The following is a 20,563-nucleotide window of genomic DNA, read 5'->3' as shown; positions in this document are numbered from 1 at the left end:
CATTTTTGATAAGAAAACTACTGAGTAGGATTCAGGATCGGAGGGGAAATTTTGGCGGCGGGACCGCCAGCGCGCGAGAAAAATGAGGCGAGGAAGCAATTTTCATCAATCGATTTGTGAATTACAGACTAATGCAGTTGACTCAAAGCTTTCATTTAGTCTTAAATATGATCTGATTTTTTTTACTCCAAATCACTAGAATAGGGGCCGCCGGCCTGATATCACGCTCTTCTTTGTTGCTTTAAAAAAGAAGATCAGTGTTGTTCTAGTAGTCTACCCCTCTTGACACTGTTAACAGCGAACAATGTTTTGACGCGAAGATTCCCGGTCGACAAAATTTATAGGCGTTAATATTCTGTCTTGTTATATAACAATTATTCACCGAAGTGGAGGTGGCTAGTAGTGATAATTTACCGAGGCCGCGAAGCGGCGAGGTAAATTTCCACTACGACACTGAGGTGAATAATTGTTTTAGTATATACTAAAATAGTGAGATAATTGAGGACAAAAATGATGATTTTTAACTCATTTACTGTTGCCAACGATTACAATTTGGGCGCACGATGACCGAACGGTCACGGTCATCGCTTTTTCTTAGCGACAAATAAAACTTTTGAAGGCGTTTGTATAGCTCTTGCGGGGAAGTTTCTTCAAAAGGAGTTGTGAATTCTTTTTTTATTTAAAATCATTCTGTAAAAAAGATTATTAAATATTATTAAATTTAGTTTTAAGCTTATTTATGAACAAGTCAACTAAATTAAGTAGCGCAAGACTTAAGCTTAATTTGCATTTGTAAACAAAAAACTTTTTCACCGGTTTTATCGATAAATTTAAGTAAAAAAGACAAAGATTTACCTGTTAAAACTTCCAAACCGAACTTCGTCACCTTTTTCATGTATTTTGGGAATAGCTTGCATGATTAGTTGTGAAATTTCTTAGTTTGTTACGGCAGCAAACCGGGAAGGCATTTTGCCCGCAACTCAGTTACGCAAGTTTGGCGTCGCTCGTTCGGAGGAACTGGAGGTGAATCAGTGAATAGTGAAGGATATTCACTGATTGAGTAGCCAATCAGAGCGCGCGAAAAACACTATCCACTGTTTTAGTATATTCTAAATATGGATATTTCACTCATCAATTATAAATATTTTAGCCCAGCTATCCACACAAATGTACGGGTTTAACCGTACGCTTCTCAATTCAAAAACACCAAACTAACTACTCTTGCCATAAGCTTGAGCTACCTGTTTTTATAAACCTTCGTAAATACAATAAGTTTAACCCGTATTCGTCTTTTTATTTAAAGACTAAAACCAAAAAATTGATTAACCTTGATCTGCCTGTTTCCATACATTTGTACAGAGGTTCAACCATGTACCTTTTTATTCCAAAACCAAAACTTAAACAAAATTTTGGAAATTACTTTGAACACTCTCACCTTTGATTGGGACGGGCATTTTTTCAATAAAAAGCTGAAGCTCATTTGCATCAGCATCTTTTAGTTGAACAGTTTGTCCTTCGTGACCCCACCAGTCTTTTAGCTCTTTAATTGTAACTGTATCCTTGGTGACCTTCATTGTAGTTTCAGGCATGATTACAAACTGAAAAAAGTAAGGAGCGGTAGTATTGGATCACTTCCTTGAAATACGTACTGTAGTCGATTAATAGAGAGAAATCAATACATTTAGAGGTCAATTAACTGCATATTACACCGATATCCGGCAGTATAATCGTCATCCGCGATCAAAGTTCACCTAAAGTGTTGCGCAAAGTACAGCACAGCTTCCTCAGATTCCTAAGTTTCCTCAACAACATGGCTTAATCACAGTACAGAGTAACCGTTGAATGTTAATCGTTAACAAACATTGCGCAATTTTTACAAACCTCTATAAAAAGCGGACACTTGGGAAGGTCCCGAAGGTGTCCGCTTAATACCAGGGGGGGGGGGGGGGTACTTGGCTAAATTTTTGCTGACCCCATCTTAGCCACTTTTGGGCAAATAATCACTGAATGAAGAGCACTTTACTTTTCACCTACAGTGGAAACATTCTGGTACGTTTGCTAACCGTAAATATGAAGAAATGTCTTACCCCAAAAAACCCCAAAATGTGCCACCCCATTCGAGTAACTCTATTGAAATTTCGACCCCTCTATAGTCAGTCCTGTTGTGAAAATGCGACCCCATCCAGCGGCACATTCCTATTAGCCTCTTATAAGGAAGTAACCCTTCCCTCCCGAGGCTTACCTCCTCACGGAACTTTATGATAAAGTAACACAATCTTCCAAATTATAAATAGCAATCACATGATTTACACGATAACATAACGCTGTTTTTATATCTCATAGCAACCTTATTTCCGCTTTTTTGCCAGTTGTTGTAATCTAACGGTCAATCGTTGATATTACCCGATGAGTGTGGTCATCTTTTGGCCACACGAAACAGAGCTGTAGTAATAAAACGATGCACTACCTGTGAAGTCTTGAACCAGTTTATTATAATTGTATTGTTAAATTATATATTTAAAACCCTTTCACTCCCAGAGTCATGGATCTATAAAATTTAGTTCTAACTCTTGAGCCCCTGGACGAAACCCCTCTATCAGTACTCTCACGATGGTACTATTTGTTTTCAGTATTGGACGAAATGAAATTTCGACTTCTCTGTTGATAACGTTTTGATTTTGCTGATTTTGTCAGTGCAATCTCGGAAGTGAAAGAGGAAAAACATCAATAACTCACATACCATCTCGTCATGTCCCGCTATCCTACTGGCATATAAAATGCGGCAATCGTTGAACATCGCACGAAACCAAAGTTGTAGCTCTCCTTCTCCATCCTTCTTACCGCGCAATGAGACGGTACCAAGTACAACACAAAGCTGTGTATAGCACAACTGACTGACCCAACTAAGCCAATCCATTTTGTTTATTGGAAGTGCACCTCGTACCCAGGCTCTCATCCTACTGAAAATCGCAGCTGCCGCAAGGACGGTATGGACTGGATTTGTGTGCTGAGGCGTTTTTCATTTTATTTCGTTTGTTTTTATTTACCATTTTGTGAAAACTCATACTAGTAGGTCAACAAAATGCACATTCAAAGTGACTTTTTACCTGCATGTGTTTAAATGCTTCGCGCTCGAGCAAAATTTACATGTTAGTTGACATAGCACCGCCTACTCTGCATACTTCAAACATTGAGAACTTTTTAAAGTAAACTTTCAAAAACAATGGTCCAAGAAACGAGAAATGGGTTCATAGAAATCATACTCCAGAGAAATTCTGTGAATGAAAACCGATCAGATACCAAAAAGCTGCTGCAGCCCACAGGTTTGAAGAATAATCTTGGACGGGGAATTTACCCGCCAACCACAGTTTCTCTTTCATTTCTAAAACACGTGATGTCACGTCTGGGGTCAGTGATCCTCTTTAACCTGTCAGACCAGGTTTACTTTTTGCAGGTATTCTCTTTTGTAGTTTGCTCGTTTCGCTTAAGTCACGGTGTAAATGGTCTACGGTGCAAGCGAAACAAAAAATACCGGGTAAATATCCTCGTCTGATGCTTACTGTTTCAGGGAAGGATGGAGAGGGATTGGAAAAAAACAGGCTGAATTGCCTAAAAATTCATACAAAAAAGAAGAAATAGAAGAAGGAAAAACTCTCCAGAAAAACACTTCTCCTTTTAGTTGACCATTAAAAGTAAAACGCATCCCTTAGCGAGACAAACTGATCAATTTAAGAAAGCCATGTGTCCAACTCACCCAACTGGGAAAGAGGAAACTTACAGTGGACTGCCATGTGAAAAGGGGGAGTTGCTTGTTGATCATCTAAAGGAGACCAGTCACGATATGGTTTTATTTGACCCCTTACCATTCTCAAACATTCTCTTTATTTTTATCATCGAAGCACAAAATATTGGCGTTCGGTCCTAAACACCTTGAGTGATGCCACAAACTACAAGTTTACTCCGCTACGAGGCGATAACCATACATCCTCTTCCCCCTAGTTATTTCAAGTTTTTTTCCCTTTGTCTTCTCAGGTAAATTAAGGCATGGGTCCAACGATTCATTCAAAAAGTGATGAGGGTGGTTTATCTCTGACCACTTAATCATTAGAAAGATGAGACTTTGCAAGATACATACATGTGTGGTTTGTGTCAATTTGGTGTTTTTCAATTACGCAAATGTTGTCACGTGTGTGGTCTGTCAATCTGGTGTTTTTCAATTATGCAAATGTTGTCACGTGACTCCACACGGCCAGAAAACAATAAAAAGTCTTTAAATAAAAATGGCACCACGTTTTGTTGCGAGTTTTTAAAACGTGCTTTTGGTTGCTTATGTTGTCTACAATGATAAGAAGCTTGTGTGTTTCACGCAAGGTATTAATTTTTTTTTAATAATTTAGATATTTGTTAGTTTCCCTCAAAGTAGAATTAGGCAGAATACATATAAAAAGTCAATTTCACTTATCAGCGTTTTCCCACCACTTTTAGATAAGGCCAGTCGATCTGCCGATCCACTTAAAACGACTCTTGACAGTTATAATAGAAAAAAGACTTCATTGTAACAACGAAAGCGAGATTTTACCCACGGAAAAAAAATATTAATGAAAATTGACCTTAACATCAATTTGTTCAATTCTCAGAAAGCCGGAAATTGCGATTCTGAGAATTTAGTTTTCCACATTTTTTTCTACACAGGAGCATATCCACAGACTCCCCAAAAAAAACAAATAGTAATTAATTAGAATGTGTTGATTCTCCACCAACTAAATAAACTGAAAAAATTATTATTATTTTGGTTAACATCTTTACCCTTAACATATGGTGTTCTTTATTCTCAGTATTTAAAGAGTGGAATTAAACCAATTCAGTGGTTGTTTTAATTGTAAATTTTGCAAAACCAAGAAACGAAAATATCGAAACTTGTAGGAATTGTCTCTTGTATCTAAAGAATTCTCTTTTTTTTTTTTCAATGTCATCACAAAACAATTGCAAATTTTATAAATTTCGTTCTTGTTTCTAAGGCCTGAACAAAAGATTTGGATTGACTGTAGAGCAATAAAGTAAGACTATTTTCTTCCAAATAGAGTCTTCACCGTCATTATCCAGTCAAATAATTTTAAATTATCTCTCTTCCCAAAGTGCGTCCTGCTGCGAACCAGTCGGCAGTAAATAAACAAAAGCCTCATTGTTCTCACGAAAATTAAATTGAGACGCATTTATTACAAGTTACTAGTTGATGACAAGTATAGACCGGTAAACGTATTTGTATTGCAAATCCGTGTCAGAAGAAAAGAATTATAAATTAATTTTCTGGTGGATTCCGTCTTAAAACTCAGTTCTTAGTTGATAAACTGTGCTATCCTTAAGGTAATCCTGTCTTCTCTAAATGATCTACTTTATTTGGGGTTGTAATGGAGTCTCGTATTAAAATCTCGACTGTCCGAAGGAGAAGCGCAAATTTGATGTCAAATCGCAATCACTTTCTCATATTGGATGAAATGCTGTACTGGACAGCAAAGAAAGGGTAATATGATACACATATTGACCTTTACGGGTATCGAGGGGCGGGAGGTTATATTGATAGAACTATGCTGCCTTAAATTACTCAAAAGGACACATAGTTTGTTCGACATTCTAGGATGATCAAAATATCCAAAGTAAAATTGCAGCGATACACTTGAGGATTCCACGTTGACGCAATATATCCAGGGCTGAGCTAACAGAACTCTATACACTGTATTTTTTGATTAACTGAAGGCTAACTACACTTCTTCTGTGTTCTACTCAGCTGTGCTCCGCTCAGCTCAGCTCAGCTCTCTGTTTTGAATATTCTCAGTCCTACTCTTATGTAATCTTCTCTTCCCGTGCAGTGGTGAGATCATTCCTCTCCCACCAATGTGACCCGGGTTCAAATCCCGGTGTCGACGCCATATGTGAGTTAAGTTTGTTGTTGGTTCTCTCCTTTGCTCTGAGAGGTTTTCCTCCGGACACTACGGTCAAAAACCAGCATTTGTGGAAGTGCTACCTCTAAAACTTAGTTTAGTTATTTACTCGCTTACCTATTTATTTACTAAGTGTACTAAGGTCTACTATATTACATCATAATTATGTTTGGCTATTACCCTCTTTCCCTGTTCCTTTATTTTCCTTTTCACTTTATGATCTTCAGTCACCAAGTAATAACTGCCATACTGGCAGCAATGACATCAGCAACCCACACAGCCGCATCCCAGCATGCACTGCAGAAGACTTTGACAAGGTACTGGACAATCTCCCAAGGAAATTGGTTTTACTTTTCTCTCATCTTCAGAAGATTTGCCTGATGATTTAAATATTGTTAAAGATTTGGGATACGAATCCGTATAAAATGAACATCTACCTAACTGATTTTAGAGAGCACGGCGTGTTCTGATCAATCTCGATCAATGATTAGTTCAGTTACAAGTGAAACACTTATGATTTGAAGTTACAATGTAAGATACGATTGGTCCTGATGGATGTTACAACTAATGATTACAATAGACCTTTTTACCTTATATGTTTTGTTTTCCCATTTCGGACCACGTGATGGTAAATTTTGTCCTATGCGCGAGCATCCACGTGTATCAGGTGTATATGTATGCAGGTTTAATCTTACAGTGTATATCCATAACATTTCATGAGCCATATTCATACTTGTGTCTTCATTCAATATTGTCAATTTAACATTGTCTGTTTCATTTAATTTCAGTGACCTACTTCATAAGTACGTAACTTATGAATTATGGTATATTCCTTTCTACAAGTAAGTTACCTATTGGATAGGAGACTCTAATTATAATCGCTTAATGTGCTAGCTACTCCGCCGATTTAATCGAATATCGTAAAACGTTTCATAAGCCATATACTGATATAATTGTTTCTTTACACGATATTGTCTATTTCAACATTGTCTACTTCATAAGTAGATAACTACAACTGTACAAATTTAAGTAAATTACATTTTACAGGTAAGTTACCTTTCGGGTACGAAACTTTTATTACAATACCTAATGGGCTTTACTACGCGACGGATTCAACGGTATATCCTAAACTGAATTTTATAAAGGCGACACATCTGCTGGTATCTTCCGTCAATTTTACGTCTACAACCTACGTCATATAAGGAAGTACATAGAAATTGAAGTAAACCCTGTTTATGAATAAGTTCCCTATTACCAGCATAGGGAACTCATGTCTACTCCAGCCTAACATACAACTGCTATTTAGTGACTACTACGCGTATTTAATTGTATATTCCACTACTTATAATAAGCTCCATATCTACTCGTATCTTCAATTCTAATTATAAAAGTATAAAAAAAATATTGTCTACCTCATGTCTATGAACTTCTTCAGAACGAAGTATTATTTGAATAAATGTCAAAATATTTCTTACAAGTAACGTAATCTATTGCACATGTTTTTCTAATAACACTTTTGTAAGCTACTTGTCACGAGAAGCGATTGGACACAACTTCCCGCAATAAACCTTTTTTAACAATTCACTGAATCTATTAACAACAAACTCTTTCGAAACATATTTAATGGACGTTACACAGCTCCGGATAATTCATCGATTATCTCCTGCATAGTTGGTCTCGCTTCAGGATCTGTCTGCAGGCATCGCCGTACCAGGCCTCTTAACACGCGGTTCGTCATCAACAAAACTTGCTCGTCACGCTTTTCAGGATTTGGGAGTTCCCGAATGCACATTTCGCACAATAAAACACCAAAGCTATAAACATCGACCTAAAAAAATTAGGCAGAAAAATTGAGTTTACATTTGAGAAAGATACCTTTTGATCCACCTTCCTTGCTCTGATGCTAAGAGACGATTTCAACTGAAGAACCTTATAAACATTAAGTACTTTCTGACTGACTCACTGACATCACACCTCAAAAACATTCACTCATCAAACTCTAACTCCGCAATACGATACCAAAGTCAAGCTCGCAAAAACTCTGTTATATGCACAGGCGGCCCAGACGTGGTGCGTGTCAATATATTAACAGTCACATGGACAAAATGGGATGAGTCGTCGAAACTCCCATGAACTAAAATAGTCCAAAAGTCATAATATAACAAAACAAAGCTAAGATACCTTTAACTGAACGTTAACACACTACGTCTGGGCCGCCTGTGTTATATGCTTATAAAAAAGGTGGGCCCTGAAATTAATGATAACCAACCTTCATTGTTTGGTTTGGTGTTAATGCTTCAGGTGAGCTATAAATCATAGCTCCAGGAGCCACTGTCATGGTCTGCTGCATGAAATTAGCAGTGCCATAATCTGACACTTTGCCTCTCCATTGATCACCTTGTCGCCATAGCAACACATTGGCACTGCTGACGTCCCGGTGAATGATGGGATGTGGTTTCTTCTGATGAAGGTAGTTCAGCGCACGAGCTACATCCAAAGAAATTACAGTTATTTCTGTTTCGGAAAGTTGCCGCTGTGCCAACAAAGCTCGCAGGCTCATATCCATGAGCTCGGTCACAAACAGAGGAGTTCCCTCGTCATTTGTGGCGCCAATAAATTGCAGCAAACAGGGATGGCGGCAAGCCGAAGCAATATTCATTTCTCTTTCAAATAAAAGCCTGTTGTGAGGAGACAGAATCAGGTCATGGATTTGCTTCACTGCTACAGTACAGCCACAGTAGGTACCTTCATTGACGGTTCCCCAGCCTCCCCTCCCTAGGCAATTCTCTGTCATATGAATTTCATTGCGGGAAATGACCCAGTCGCATGTTTCCTGTCGTCGTTGTTCACTTATCGTTTGCTGGGCTAATGAAAGACTTAACTCTAGTTCATTTAATTCCTGATCTTTGCCTCTCAGTTGTCTTTCTAAGGTGGACACCTGTTGTTGGGAGTTCTCTAATCGTTGATGCATTTCTCTCAACTGCCTTTGCGAGTTTTCCTGCTGTCGCTGCATCTCAGTCAACCGCCTTTGTGAATTCTCTTCGCGTTGCTGAAACTCTCTTTGTGTGTTTTCTTCGCGTTGCTGCATCTCCTGCAACTGCCTTTGCAAGCACTCCCGCTGCCGTTGCGTCTCTGTCAACCGCCTTTGTGAAGTTTCTTCGCGTTGCTGCATTTCCTGTAACTGCCTTTGCAAGTTTTCCTGCTGTCGTTGCGTCTCTGTTAACTGCCTTTGCGAGTTTTTCTCGCGTTGCTGCATCTCTCTCAACTGCCTTTGCGAGTTTTCCTCGCGTTGCTGCATCTCTCTCAACTGCCTTTGCGAATTTTCTTCGCGTTGCTGCATTTCCTGTAACTGCCTTTGCAAGTTTTCCTGCTGTAGTGGCATCTCTGTCAACTGCCTTTGTGACGTTTGTTTACGTTGCTGCACCTTCCTTAGTCGCCCTTGTACGTTTTGTCCCTGTAGTTCACCAGCTGGTAACGGCGATTGCATGTTCGTTCCACGTAGATCTTCCATTTTTGCTGTACAGAACAAAAGAACAACAAATTAAAAACACCATTATTACTAGAATTAAACATGAACATAACAACAATGATATATTTCCTTTCTGTTAAACTAAGGTGATAGAGGTAGGAAACCGCAAATAGCTAAAGACAGTTATTGGCTAATCAAGTTAAGCAAGTTGTTTGATAGATCGCGTTCTAAACAACAATTTCAAACCTGATATAAAGAAAGCAAATCATACAACAATAAAAATACAATTCCTAAATATGACTAAATAACACCATACGTAAATACGTATATATTACGCTATGAACTATAGACGGAACTAATAATTAACATAAACGACGTCCTCTTTCTTTCCCAGCGAGCAGAATTCTCTCACGGCGAGAGAAAAATGAGAGGAAAGAAGAAGAGGGAGAGAGATCTCTACCGGCCTCCACCCGTTCATTGCCTAATTTCATACCGCGCGGGGACCTGCCACTACCGGATTTTCCCGGACTTTTTAAAAAATCCAGTTTCAAAATGGCGGATAGTCGGAGTAAAAACTCGAACGAAAGCATTCTTTTTCGAAGAAATATTGATCAAAATATTCCCTCGGAGAATCTGTCTAAACTTAGTAAGGAAAGGATGCAGTATTTCTGCCATACCCTGAAGCTAAACTGAAGGAGCCGACACTCAGCAAGTGCACGAACAATTGTTCGATGAACAGGTCGCTCGAACCAAACATGATTATGAATTTTCTACAGCAAAGGATCCTGTGTTTAATTCTCCCCGCATATGAAAAGTAGAGGATCATTGCTGGAAAGAACACAGATGTGATTGTTCACGTACCGATCGTAGCCTAAGTATGCTGGAGCAAAACTTAAAAGGGCAGTACAGAAGGGCGGAAAAGAGTAATGTCCGTGAAAGGTACTGAGTGTAGTGAACTTTGTGGCGTTATGTATGTTAAACCTAGTGTTGTTCACATGAAGGGACATAAAGGACTAGTCTATACTCAGTGCATGCTAGCCAAAAGGTAGATGTACGTGACATTCTTGATTGTGATTACAAGCTGATTGGCCAAATTACAGGAACTGCGGTGTTACCGGACGAGAAATGCCTCTCAAGTAAGACTGAAGTATACTTGCTTTTATCCATGTTCAGTGAGGATTGTTTCCGGTCTCATCTTTAGGATTTCTACTGAGACCGTAACAACAACAACAACAACAACAACAACAACACTTTATTCACATTTCCATTACAGGGTTTGTCAAACTTATTGAATAATTAGTAACTTAACACGTAGAATATTCAATTACAATTGGAGCGACGGGGAGAAAATCTAATGTAAGCCTTGCCGACCTAATATACAATGTTGCTCTTTCTCTCAGGGTCACTTTGGCGTGTTTCGCTATTTGGTAGTTTTTATTTTACGGTTTGTAAAAACAGGTACACCCACTCCCTTATCCGAGTTCCCCAATACTCGGTCAGATCCAGCGCCGTAACAAGAGCTAAACTCGACGGTTCTTTGTTCAAGTCTTTTGTCGAACAATTCGGGAGTCCTTCCAATACTTCCAAGTACCGAAAGTCTCCGATTAGATCTGTCTTTTCTCGAAATTTTTAATCGAGGTTCTTAATAGCAGTAAAACAACTGTTCTTAGCTTTAGAATATTAATTTTCTGGAGTAATCTGGCTCTTAATATCGTTTTAACTACACGCAATGACCTTTGCTTTACCTTTTATTTTGGAAGCCATTTTCAATCCGGAATTTAAAAAGTCCGGGAAAACCGGTAGTGCCAGGCTCCCGCGCGGCATGAAATTAGGCAATTTATGTAGCCGTCGAGCAGATTTGTTGTCGAAACTGACTGGTTTTTAAACCCTGTCTCTTTTAATAATGCGGAATGTGCATGCCCTGTTGAGACTGTAAGCTGGAAATTTCTGAACCCACACTGTAATTTGTGTCTTACGTGGCTAAACCGTTATCGCTCTGTCAGGAAACGCAAGAGCATGCGTGATAGGCAACGCGTCGGCGGCCGGCAGAGGTGTCTCTCCTTCCTCTCATGAAATAGTTGACTGTCAAAATCATTTTGACCGTCGATCAATTTTAACTCTAAAATTTAAGTGCTACAAACATTTTTCGGATTATTGGGTAATCAACAACTAAAGTCAGCTATTTCATTCACATCAGCAAAGTGTATTGGAAGTCCATCGTCTCCGACTTGGATGATTATTTTCCTGTACAGGGTTGTTGGCCGCGACAGACACGTTTGTAGGTCGAGAGGCCTGCTTCACAGCGAAAGCGGCCGGCGATGGCAATGTATTCATATGACGTTTATCTAGACTGTTGCGCAAAGTCTCCTTTCGTTTGTCTTTTGCTCTTCCGTCGCTTCCCTTCAATTGCTGCAATTGATTCGTTCACGGCACGAAGCCACTTGGGATGATCTAAAGCTTGGACATTCTAAGATGCGTACTTTTTCATGTTTCATTTTGAACATATCTTTTAAAACGTAGTTTCTTGCCGTCAAGAAATCTCTTTCCCGACACTGATTATCATAAATAATGCTCTAGGAGGACTTGAGTTGCTCATTCTGTTGAAATTTCCTCTCCAGCGAAAAAAAAGGTGATATGAGGCGACAGAAGCTTCCACAGGAACAGTCAGCCCTTCTGAGAACTTCTACATCCGTCCTACCGTCTATGCCAGGAATTTAGTAGATGGCGTAATACTAGACTTGTCAGCTTCTTGACGAGCATTCAATTGCATTGAGTAGGGACCGAGGCACAGCGCCTTGTACATTTTTAATTTTGGTAGCAGGGCACCAAATGCTTTCGTGAGAGCTTGGATTTCTCTTTCTACTTCTAGGTCAGAGGAGTTGGTGTCGGTCACAGTGGTTCTATGATTCATATTCGTCCTTCGGGTCTTCATCAAAGTGTGTTAGCATTAATCGAGTTTAGTTAGCAACTGATTCACTCACACAGATCAAAATTTTGGTAAGTAGTATCAAATACTTCTCTCTTCGTACCTCTTCTTATCTATGATTTAATGCATAATACGATAGGCCAGGAATTTTCTGTTGCAAGCGCCTTTATAATGAAAATTGTCTATGATTTTTACATTTGGAGAGCTTATTCGTACGCTCGCGTTAAAAAGAGTAAAAAGGTAAAGACTCACACGAGCCAAAGGCGCAAACGGCCGGAGCTTATCCAGGTTTCCTTAGCTTGAAACATGCCTACGCGAACTGTTACTCTAGCCCCTCGACAGCGATTCATGAGTTTCGCGCTAATTTTCCGACCTTCTATAGGTCCTTGCAGCATCCTTGCTTCGCGAGTTGCTTCGAGCTTTATCCCTTCTTGTTCGTGGTCACTCAAAAATGAAATTTGTTGAGACCGTAGAGGCGTGCTTTTCTCGTAGAAAAGTGAACACTGAATAGTCGGGTCTGAACTGGAATAGAATAGCTTCGTATATTTCATTGCCTCTGAAGAGAACTGTAAAGAGTTTGTAAAACAAGACTGAGTAGAAAGGGAGGAAACAAGCAAGCGCCTGAGTTGTACTTTTGATAGCAGCTATTTTTCTATAGCTGCTAAGCTAATTCAAACCGGCCACTTCACTCAAATTCATTTATTTTCCGCAGTCAATCGGTTTTTTTCCCCAAAACAAGACGGTAAACTAATAGTCTAATTCCTGTAATACCTCAGGCACGGATCCATTCGTCCTTCGGGTCTGTGAGCGCCTAACAACCCACAGTCTGATTTCATTTTATTGCTTTCAATTTCTCAACTTAATGGAAAAATTTTTTGTTTTGTTTTTTAGCGATTAGAATTTGGCTTTTGCTCACGTCTGCTTCTTCATTTCAAAGATCAATCCTCGCCGTGGCTGGCTACAATAGATGAAGGATAGCATTCATTTGTCAATCTTCAGATGAGTGTGATTTGAATTAATTTAGTCTTTCCGAAGAATTTTTCCTAGGGATATTTGTTCGGGAGTTATTTAGAGTCGCTTTAAGTCCTCTTTTAGGCTTTGTGAGTCCCGCCTAAAAGCACCTCAGTTCACTGTTGCTACCGTTGCCCACTTCCGAGTTTTTAGCTAATGGCTGTATCATCGAGCATGGTGAGCCTCCTTTTTGACGGTTGAAGTCGTCATCGATCATATGCAGTAACATTAACTGCTACCTCGTTCGATTTAAGTTTAAGTACGAGAATTTTCGCACCTTATCACAGGTTCTTAAGAGGGGCACCGGGGCTATGAATGGGACCTATAATCTGGATTGACATTTCCTTAGATCACCAGAAGTATCGAGGTTTTTCTTGGCCCTTCAACGGTGTGCTCTGGTATTTCGCTTTCTCGATTTTAGTCTTTGGTCTAGTTAAGCGTTTGTTTTGCTTTAATGGCTTTCTATGGTTCTGAAGTCTTTTGTTTATCTCGATGACGCATTTGGTAGTCATCTAAAGAGGACTTCAGCCGCCCGGTAGCTTTTATTGAGCGCAAGGGGCTTATTCTTCCGCTTTCCTTATTGGTAAGGAGAAATCCCAACGGGTCCCAATACAAGTAGGCGAGTGGCTCGGGTTTGCGGTCTGCACTATGTGATTTACGTTTCAGATTCCCGAGAAGCAAGTTTTCAGCTAGTGAAGGGGCTTTGGCCGAATTCTGCAATTCAAAATGAGTCATCTCTCTATCGCAAATCAGCTGGATGGCTGGTTCCATTATTTCAGTTGCCTTAGCGGTGGGGCCCATTCCCCTCTTCATACAAGCCAGACGTAGGTAGCTATGGAGTCTTAATCGGCTTAGGGTCACCCTTTTCGATTCACTTCCCCTCGGCTGGAGGAATTGAAGTTTTCGTTTTTGTGACATTGCCTCTTTAAACAGTAACTCCATTCGGCACCACTCCCTGATTCTTTCCCTGATTGTATTTCCAGAGGCACACGTCGCTTCATGTCGCGGCTTTTCCGCCCTGTGGCTAGCGTTATGTTCACGATCGATTATTTGGGTCAAAGAAGGCTGATCGTTTGCGCCGTTTCATTAACGAGGATGATTCGCCAACTAATCCCTCTGTGTTTCGAGTCGTTGAAGCCAAATGGGGCCCTCGCACGAATCTTAACCGTTTCACATCCTATTATAGAGCGCTCAGCTTCCACGTTTTGACTCCTACTTTGCTTCTCCTGGTTGTAGGTGTCTCCGATGCCTTTGTCCGAGACAGGAGTGGAAAGGATAACTGGATTTTTCTTTCCAGTGGGTCTCGTAGTGGTCGCCTGATTTGAGCCTGATTTGGTATATTTGTGTGCCCGATTTGGCATATTTGTACGGTATGTGAGCCTGATTTGTCTTATTTTTTAGCCTGATTTGACATAATCTTGAGCCTGGTTTAGCATATCTGTGAGCCTGCTTTAGCTCATTTGTAAGTCTGATTTGGCATATCTGTGAGCTTGCTTTAGCTTATTTTTTAGCCTGATTCGGCATGTTTCAAGTCATTTTTGTGTCGGCTCGTTTTGGGCCTGTAATATAATTTTTTCAATTCTTCTTTGCCCGAATATTTTGCTCAGCGCCTCCCTTGTTCCATGTTTTCCTTTTTTTTTTTGTTCAGTTAAAAAAATAGCGCTGTAGTTGTTTAATTTTTACGCTATTTCCTTTTATTTCAGTTGCCCTTAATTCCAGGTTATGGCTTGAAACAGCCCCTTTGACTGATTCTTCGCTGAGGATACAGTTCCAGGCCTGGCTGGATTGCAGTTGGATGTTAACGCTCCCTCCACAGTCTTGAAGATACGGGCCTGGCTTATTGTGGTGACGTGAGTGGGCTCTTTCGAAGACTGGTGTTTCTGCTATTAGAAAAACCTTCGCATGCCCCATTGCTTCTAAGTTAGCTTAGCGTTCTCCGATCTGAGGATAACAGTGGCGCATCTTATTTAGAATCTGCTGTTTACAGTATAAGTTGGCGCCATGCAGTGGCTGGTATTTAGGTTTGTTCTGTTAGCCACGCCTTGCTTAAGTTTCCCTTTAAATTAGAGGACGCCAAAAGAAGCTACGCTTGCACGCCCAGTTCAGCCTAAGTAGCTGCTTTCTGTTAGTTCTGTCAGGCGATTGCTAAAGATTTTGCCTCCCATCAAGAATATATACATGTAATAGTTTTATGTCAATTTCTGTGTCCTTGCAAGCGCAAAGTAGATCTTTATAGAAGTCTGAGGCCTTGTCCCGTAACTGTGACCTAGTGTTTTATTAAGTTCTCTCCTCAGTCCTCCTCTGCGTTTCCACTAGTTCGAAGAATTGTCCAAGCTCAATTTTAGTACGGTATATTATACTTTCATTCTAGTGCAAGTGTTTCTTTATTCACGTTATTTAGGAGAGGAGTTTAAGAGGCATATTAAACCATTAGTTAGTGATGTTTCTAAGTAAGTACTGCACCCACAAGTGAACGCGAGTCTGACGCGGCGCCCAATCCAGCTTGTAGGAGAATAGCTGGTGATTTGTTGGATATCCACACCGGTTGGAGGCGCGAGTCCACTAAGCATAGGCATTTTCGGCATGGTCTTAACTAGCTCTCTGTATCTAGTCACTTTCAGTCCAGGTGTATTTCATAAAGATATAAATATGTTTCAGTATATTTCCCACAATTTGCGTGTAATTGTTAGCGCTTAGCCTTATCTAAGTCATTTTCAGTCCAGGTGAATACAGGTTTTAGTATATTTTCCAGTATACACGTGTAATGGCTTTATTAGAAGTTCTTCTTTTGTCTATTTCAGTTTTGAGTAATTTGTTTAGAGTCCTGGCGGGGGACGTTAGTTGCGCCTGGCCAGCCCCAGATTTCTTGTGCTTTTTTCCCTACGGGGTTTTTTGGGACAGGTTTTTCCTGGCCACCCTGGCACACTTACATGTAGCTTTTCGTTTTATTTCATTTGCTGTAGTGTTTAATTTTTTGGGTATAATTAAAGTGGGTTATGGCGTTACACCCAGGCCATATCCAATATTCTCCATGTTTTGTTGCCTATGTTGTTTCTTGTTTTTCTACTAACTTCTAGAAAGTGCAGAAGTGCCTTGTACGGTATTTAAGCACGAATTTGTTTTTGCATCTCTCTGAAACGTGAACAACTCGTGCGTAAATCCCCCCGGCTGGGGGGGGGGGGGGGGCGTAAATACCGTACGCGCGTACTTTCCCTGTAGCATTCTACATGTATATTTCTTTTAGTTAATCTACTTTGAAGCCTTGTGCGGGCTAGTACTCTTTTTCAAGAGATGTCTCCTTTTTTCTTTTACCGGCTCCCAGCATTTTATAACTCGGTAGAATCTCAATCAAACTTCAACTTACAGGTAGCGCTATTGAGTGTTTCAACATTCTGGGCCAACGTGAGATACGCCTTTAGAAACAACGAAATGAATTAAGGGCTAAAAAATACAATCACGTCGCTCTTCCCAGATTCATCTCGTACTGGTCGATGAATTACCCACAGAACGTGTATAGCGAAAAAGTCTAAAAACAAGCTGAAAAATGGAAACGGGCTTTGAGTTTGTCTAACTAATATTTGACTCTAAGCTTTCATTTTATAGTATTAAATATGATCTGATTTGTGGACTCCAAATCACTAGAATTTGGGCCAGCCCGATATCATGCTCTTTCTAAGTAGATCAATGTTGTTCTTGTAGTCTACCCCTCTTGACACTGTTAACAGCGCGTTTTGACGCGAGGATTGCCGGTTGACCAAATTCATAAGCGTTAATGTTTATAAACTTTAGTCTGGATATTTCACTCATCAATGTTAAATATTTAAGCCCAGCTATTCATACATATGTACAGGTTTAACCATATGCTTCTAAATTCAAAAAACCAAACTAACTACTCTCGTCATAAGCTTGAGCTACCTGTTTCTAAACTTACATACATGCAGTAAGTTTAACCTTATTCCTCTTTTTATCAAAAACCATATTTCACACTCTTACCTTTGATAGTGGCGGGCATATTGTCAATAAAAAGTTGAAGCTCATTTGGATCAGCATCTTTTAGTTGAACAGTTTGTCCTTTAGGACGCATAAGTGCGACTCGTCTTAGTTCGCTAATTGTAACCGTATCCTTGGTGACCTTCATGGTAGTTTCAGGCCAAATGGAAAACTGAAACGGTAAGGAAAGATAATGATATAATTTAAGTTATATTGACTATAGTGGCAGTAGTTTCTGTAAAATAACAACTAAACACAACTATTCACAGCCCATTTCACTGAGATCTCACTTGCTACAGGATAAACAGTTATGCCCTCAGTTACAGCAAAATAAGTTCAATATGTTCTGCTCAAAATCATTTGTTAAGACCGCTCATATTTATATTTTCGTTTTTTTTTTTTTCACCATAACTGACTTATCTTTCTTTTTCTAGATTGGTAAATTTTTGGTCCGCAACTTAACGTACGGAACAAGGAAAAAACAAACAGATCTATCATTTCCCTCATCATCTTTTTTGACCCACAAGGTACCAAAATGTGGTTTCTTTGGAATCTTTCGGCATTAAAATTAACCACGATCCTTGTTTTGCCCCATAATTTATGGCCCGCCGCTTTAAACCCATTTCTCTGCACTACTTTTCCTAGCTCTAGGTTCAGAATCTAACATTTTTTGCCTTTTGGGGGATGTTGGAAAGTCTGTACAGGACCACTAACACCCTACACAGTGTACACTTTTCCACTAGTATGGAACATCATGTCAAAGGGACAGTTTAACAGAGGTAAAGACCATAACAAATTACTCATTGGGTCCTCGAAAACAGGTGACCACGGCTGCTTAATAGAGGTAACTGCTAAATACAGATCAGTTTTTACAATAATTAAGGGAAGCTATTTCCAGGACATTAATTGGTGACCGCTTATAAAGGTCCCCTTATTACAGGTTTGACTGGTTTGACTATAGCGGCAGTTAGAGTAAACACCCGCTAATAAGAACCTGTGGTTAAGAACCTCCTGGCAGAAATCTACACTTTAATACCTAAGAATACAAGAACCTGTTTAGGCAAGCTAAATCAAGCAGGTTCTTATATGTGGTTAATTTTTACAGTTAAATGATGATAAACAATTTAACAAAGGAGTGTAACTTTGAGTTGTAAATTTAAGTACAACAAAAACATACTGTACTAAACTGTATGATATTCGGTAATACGTTTTGTTAGGGTTATCATAATTGTGAATAAACAGGAAATTTATTTATTTTTCTCATAATCAACAATCTATTATATCCTAATTGCCAATAAGTACTCCAAGAACAAGAACCTACTTCAAAAAAACGGACCTTCTTATCAGTGAACATTTCCGCTACTATAAAATAACAACTGAAAACAACCATATTCACACCCCATTTAACCATAGCCAGCGAAACGCAGACGTATTTCTGGTCGTCGCTTCGCTCCCTCCGAAAAACTGAACATACATATGCGTTTCGCAGGATAATCATTTTAACCAAGACGTCATCACCTAAAGCAAAATTTGTGCAATGTGTTTAGCTCAAATTCCTTTGTCAAAACCGTAGCCTTGCAATTCTTCAGAATCTATAATTTGTTTGGATTCCTTTATGTCGCAGCTCTTTTGTTTCGGGCTAGGTTCCATTGTTACATTGTTTGTTCATTGTTTTCCCAGCCAATCCCTATGAGGTTGCCCAGTATACGCTAGACCATGTGCTCCCTGGCTCGTCCCCAGACCTTTAGGTAGAGGGCAACACCACATCTCCCTTAATTCCCTACCATGAGCAAGCAGGCAACATCTTCTCTCCCCGACATTAGATGAAAGATTATAATTTGAACAAAGAAGGGTAATACGTGGTAAAAAAAATACATATTAGGAAGATAACTATTTTTATGCAAGACACACAAAACTCATTATCGGACTGACTTAATAATACCTGAAGAATAACTTTATAACATAGGGTAAATTTCACTTGACAATAGCCCCCTGGGCCGTTGATACTATTTGGTGAGAATTTTAACTTGTACAGTGTACAAGAAATGGAGCATAAAAGTCTTAGTTATCAAAGATTATCATAATAATACCAATCAAAAAAGTCAACAGGCTCACAGTGCAAAGCACAGAAAGTTATTAAGTGAGCTTTGAAATGAAAAGAAAATATACTTGAAGCAATAGATAAAACAATACAATGAAACTTCTATTCAGTGGACACCCTCAGGACCAAAGCAAGTGTCCCTTGAATAGAGGTTTCCCCTGCTTAGAGGTTGCGCTGGGGTTTGCTAATAATTAACCAACAAAAATCATCATTAGGGACTTTAAGATGCCACAACGGCGACGACAAAGAGAACGTTAAAAAGGCAATATAAATGAATGGGCAAAGCAACAACTCTGCACGTACAGTACGCTTTTTTTGTACATTTTTTTAGCCATCACTCCACGAACAGGGCAAGGAAATGCCAAATTTCACGTTTTACTGAGGACGTAAACAAGCGATGGCGAAATTTTTTTTTTCTCATCAGGGGTGTAGCTACGGGGTGGTCCTGGGGGGCCTGTGACCCCCCCCCCCCCACCCCCCCGCCCTTGTGAGATAATTGTTTTATGTCCCTATAATTCAGGTGTACAAGTACCCATAAATGACATAGCAAAAATAACATACATGTAGGCTGTGGGCATAAATGGGGACCTCAATAAGTAATATTCCAGATCCCAATAACTAAGAGAGTTGACTTTCATACTGGTGTTGTATAATGAAAGAGGACTTTACAGTACACATGACCTACAATCATATCCAAATTTTGAAAGGACAGAAATGACAAAGTCATACAGTGGCTTAGAAAGAGATAATAGCAAGCCAAGAAGAGGAACTTTCTTGAACTACTTTTGAACTAGCAGTATACATGCAATTTGTTTTTGTAACTGCTATTTCAATTTCAACCTCAGAAACCCGAAGAAAGCTTACAGAGTATCAGCACCACAGGAAGAGAAATAATCGAAAATCTTACATCCTGTGGACCAGCCTTTAGCAGATTTAGATCTAGAAAAACAACATGGAAAGGTGATTCAGCAAAGAGCAGGAGCAAAATATAAGTTATTATAAAAAGGGATGAAGACACCATCATTACTTGTCATCGATCTACTGACAAGCATAAGCAACTGTTTTTACTCCGTGACAATACACAAAGAAGGCTGTCTGTCAAGTCCCTGACAACAGAAATTATTAGT

General features: G+C 39.5%; 1 protein-coding gene and 1 long non-coding RNA gene across 2 annotated transcripts; both read right to left on the bottom strand.

The window, feature by feature from the left end:
- Positions 1-1,420: 1,420 nt before the first annotated feature.
- On the bottom strand, positions 1,421-2,983 carry LOC140928114 (uncharacterized). Its single transcript, XR_012164614.1, has 2 exons — positions 2,741-2,983; positions 1,421-1,598 (listed from the first exon to the last, which is right to left on the bottom strand). It is a non-coding gene; the product is annotated as an uncharacterized lncRNA (long non-coding RNA).
- A 4,586-nt stretch (positions 2,984-7,569) lies between these two features.
- LOC140928109 (uncharacterized) lies at positions 7,570-17,437 on the bottom strand. The gene is made up of 3 exons (XM_073377828.1): positions 17,339-17,437; positions 8,209-9,455; positions 7,570-7,767 (listed from the first exon to the last, which is right to left on the bottom strand). Exons 1-3 carry the CDS (start codon positions 17,427-17,429, stop codon positions 7,570-7,572), a joined length of 1,536 nt encoding a protein of 511 aa, XP_073233929.1. The 5' UTR covers positions 17,430-17,437.
- Between the last annotated feature and the right edge of the window lie 3,126 nt (positions 17,438-20,563).

Source organism: Porites lutea, chromosome 2, assembly GCF_958299795.1.
Source record: "Porites lutea chromosome 2, jaPorLute2.1, whole genome shotgun sequence".
NCBI lineage: Eukaryota > Metazoa > Cnidaria > Anthozoa > Scleractinia > Poritidae > Porites > Porites lutea.
Note: the sequence above shows the minus strand (reverse complement) of the source record. Positions and strands in the feature narration are given on the sequence as shown.

Coding starts and splice junctions, on each gene's coding strand:
- LOC140928109 (XM_073377828.1), bottom strand. CDS start 17,429: ATGCGTCCTAAAGGACAAACTGTTCAACTAAAAGATGCTGATCCAAAT. Junction 9,456..17,338: donor TATGCCCGCCACTATCAAAG/GTAAGAGTGTGA, acceptor TGTTCTGTACAG/CAAAAATGGAAGATCTACGT. Junction 7,768..8,208: donor CACCAAACCAAACAATGAAG/GTTGGTTATCAT, acceptor TAATTTTTTTAG/GTCGATGTTTATAGCTTTGG.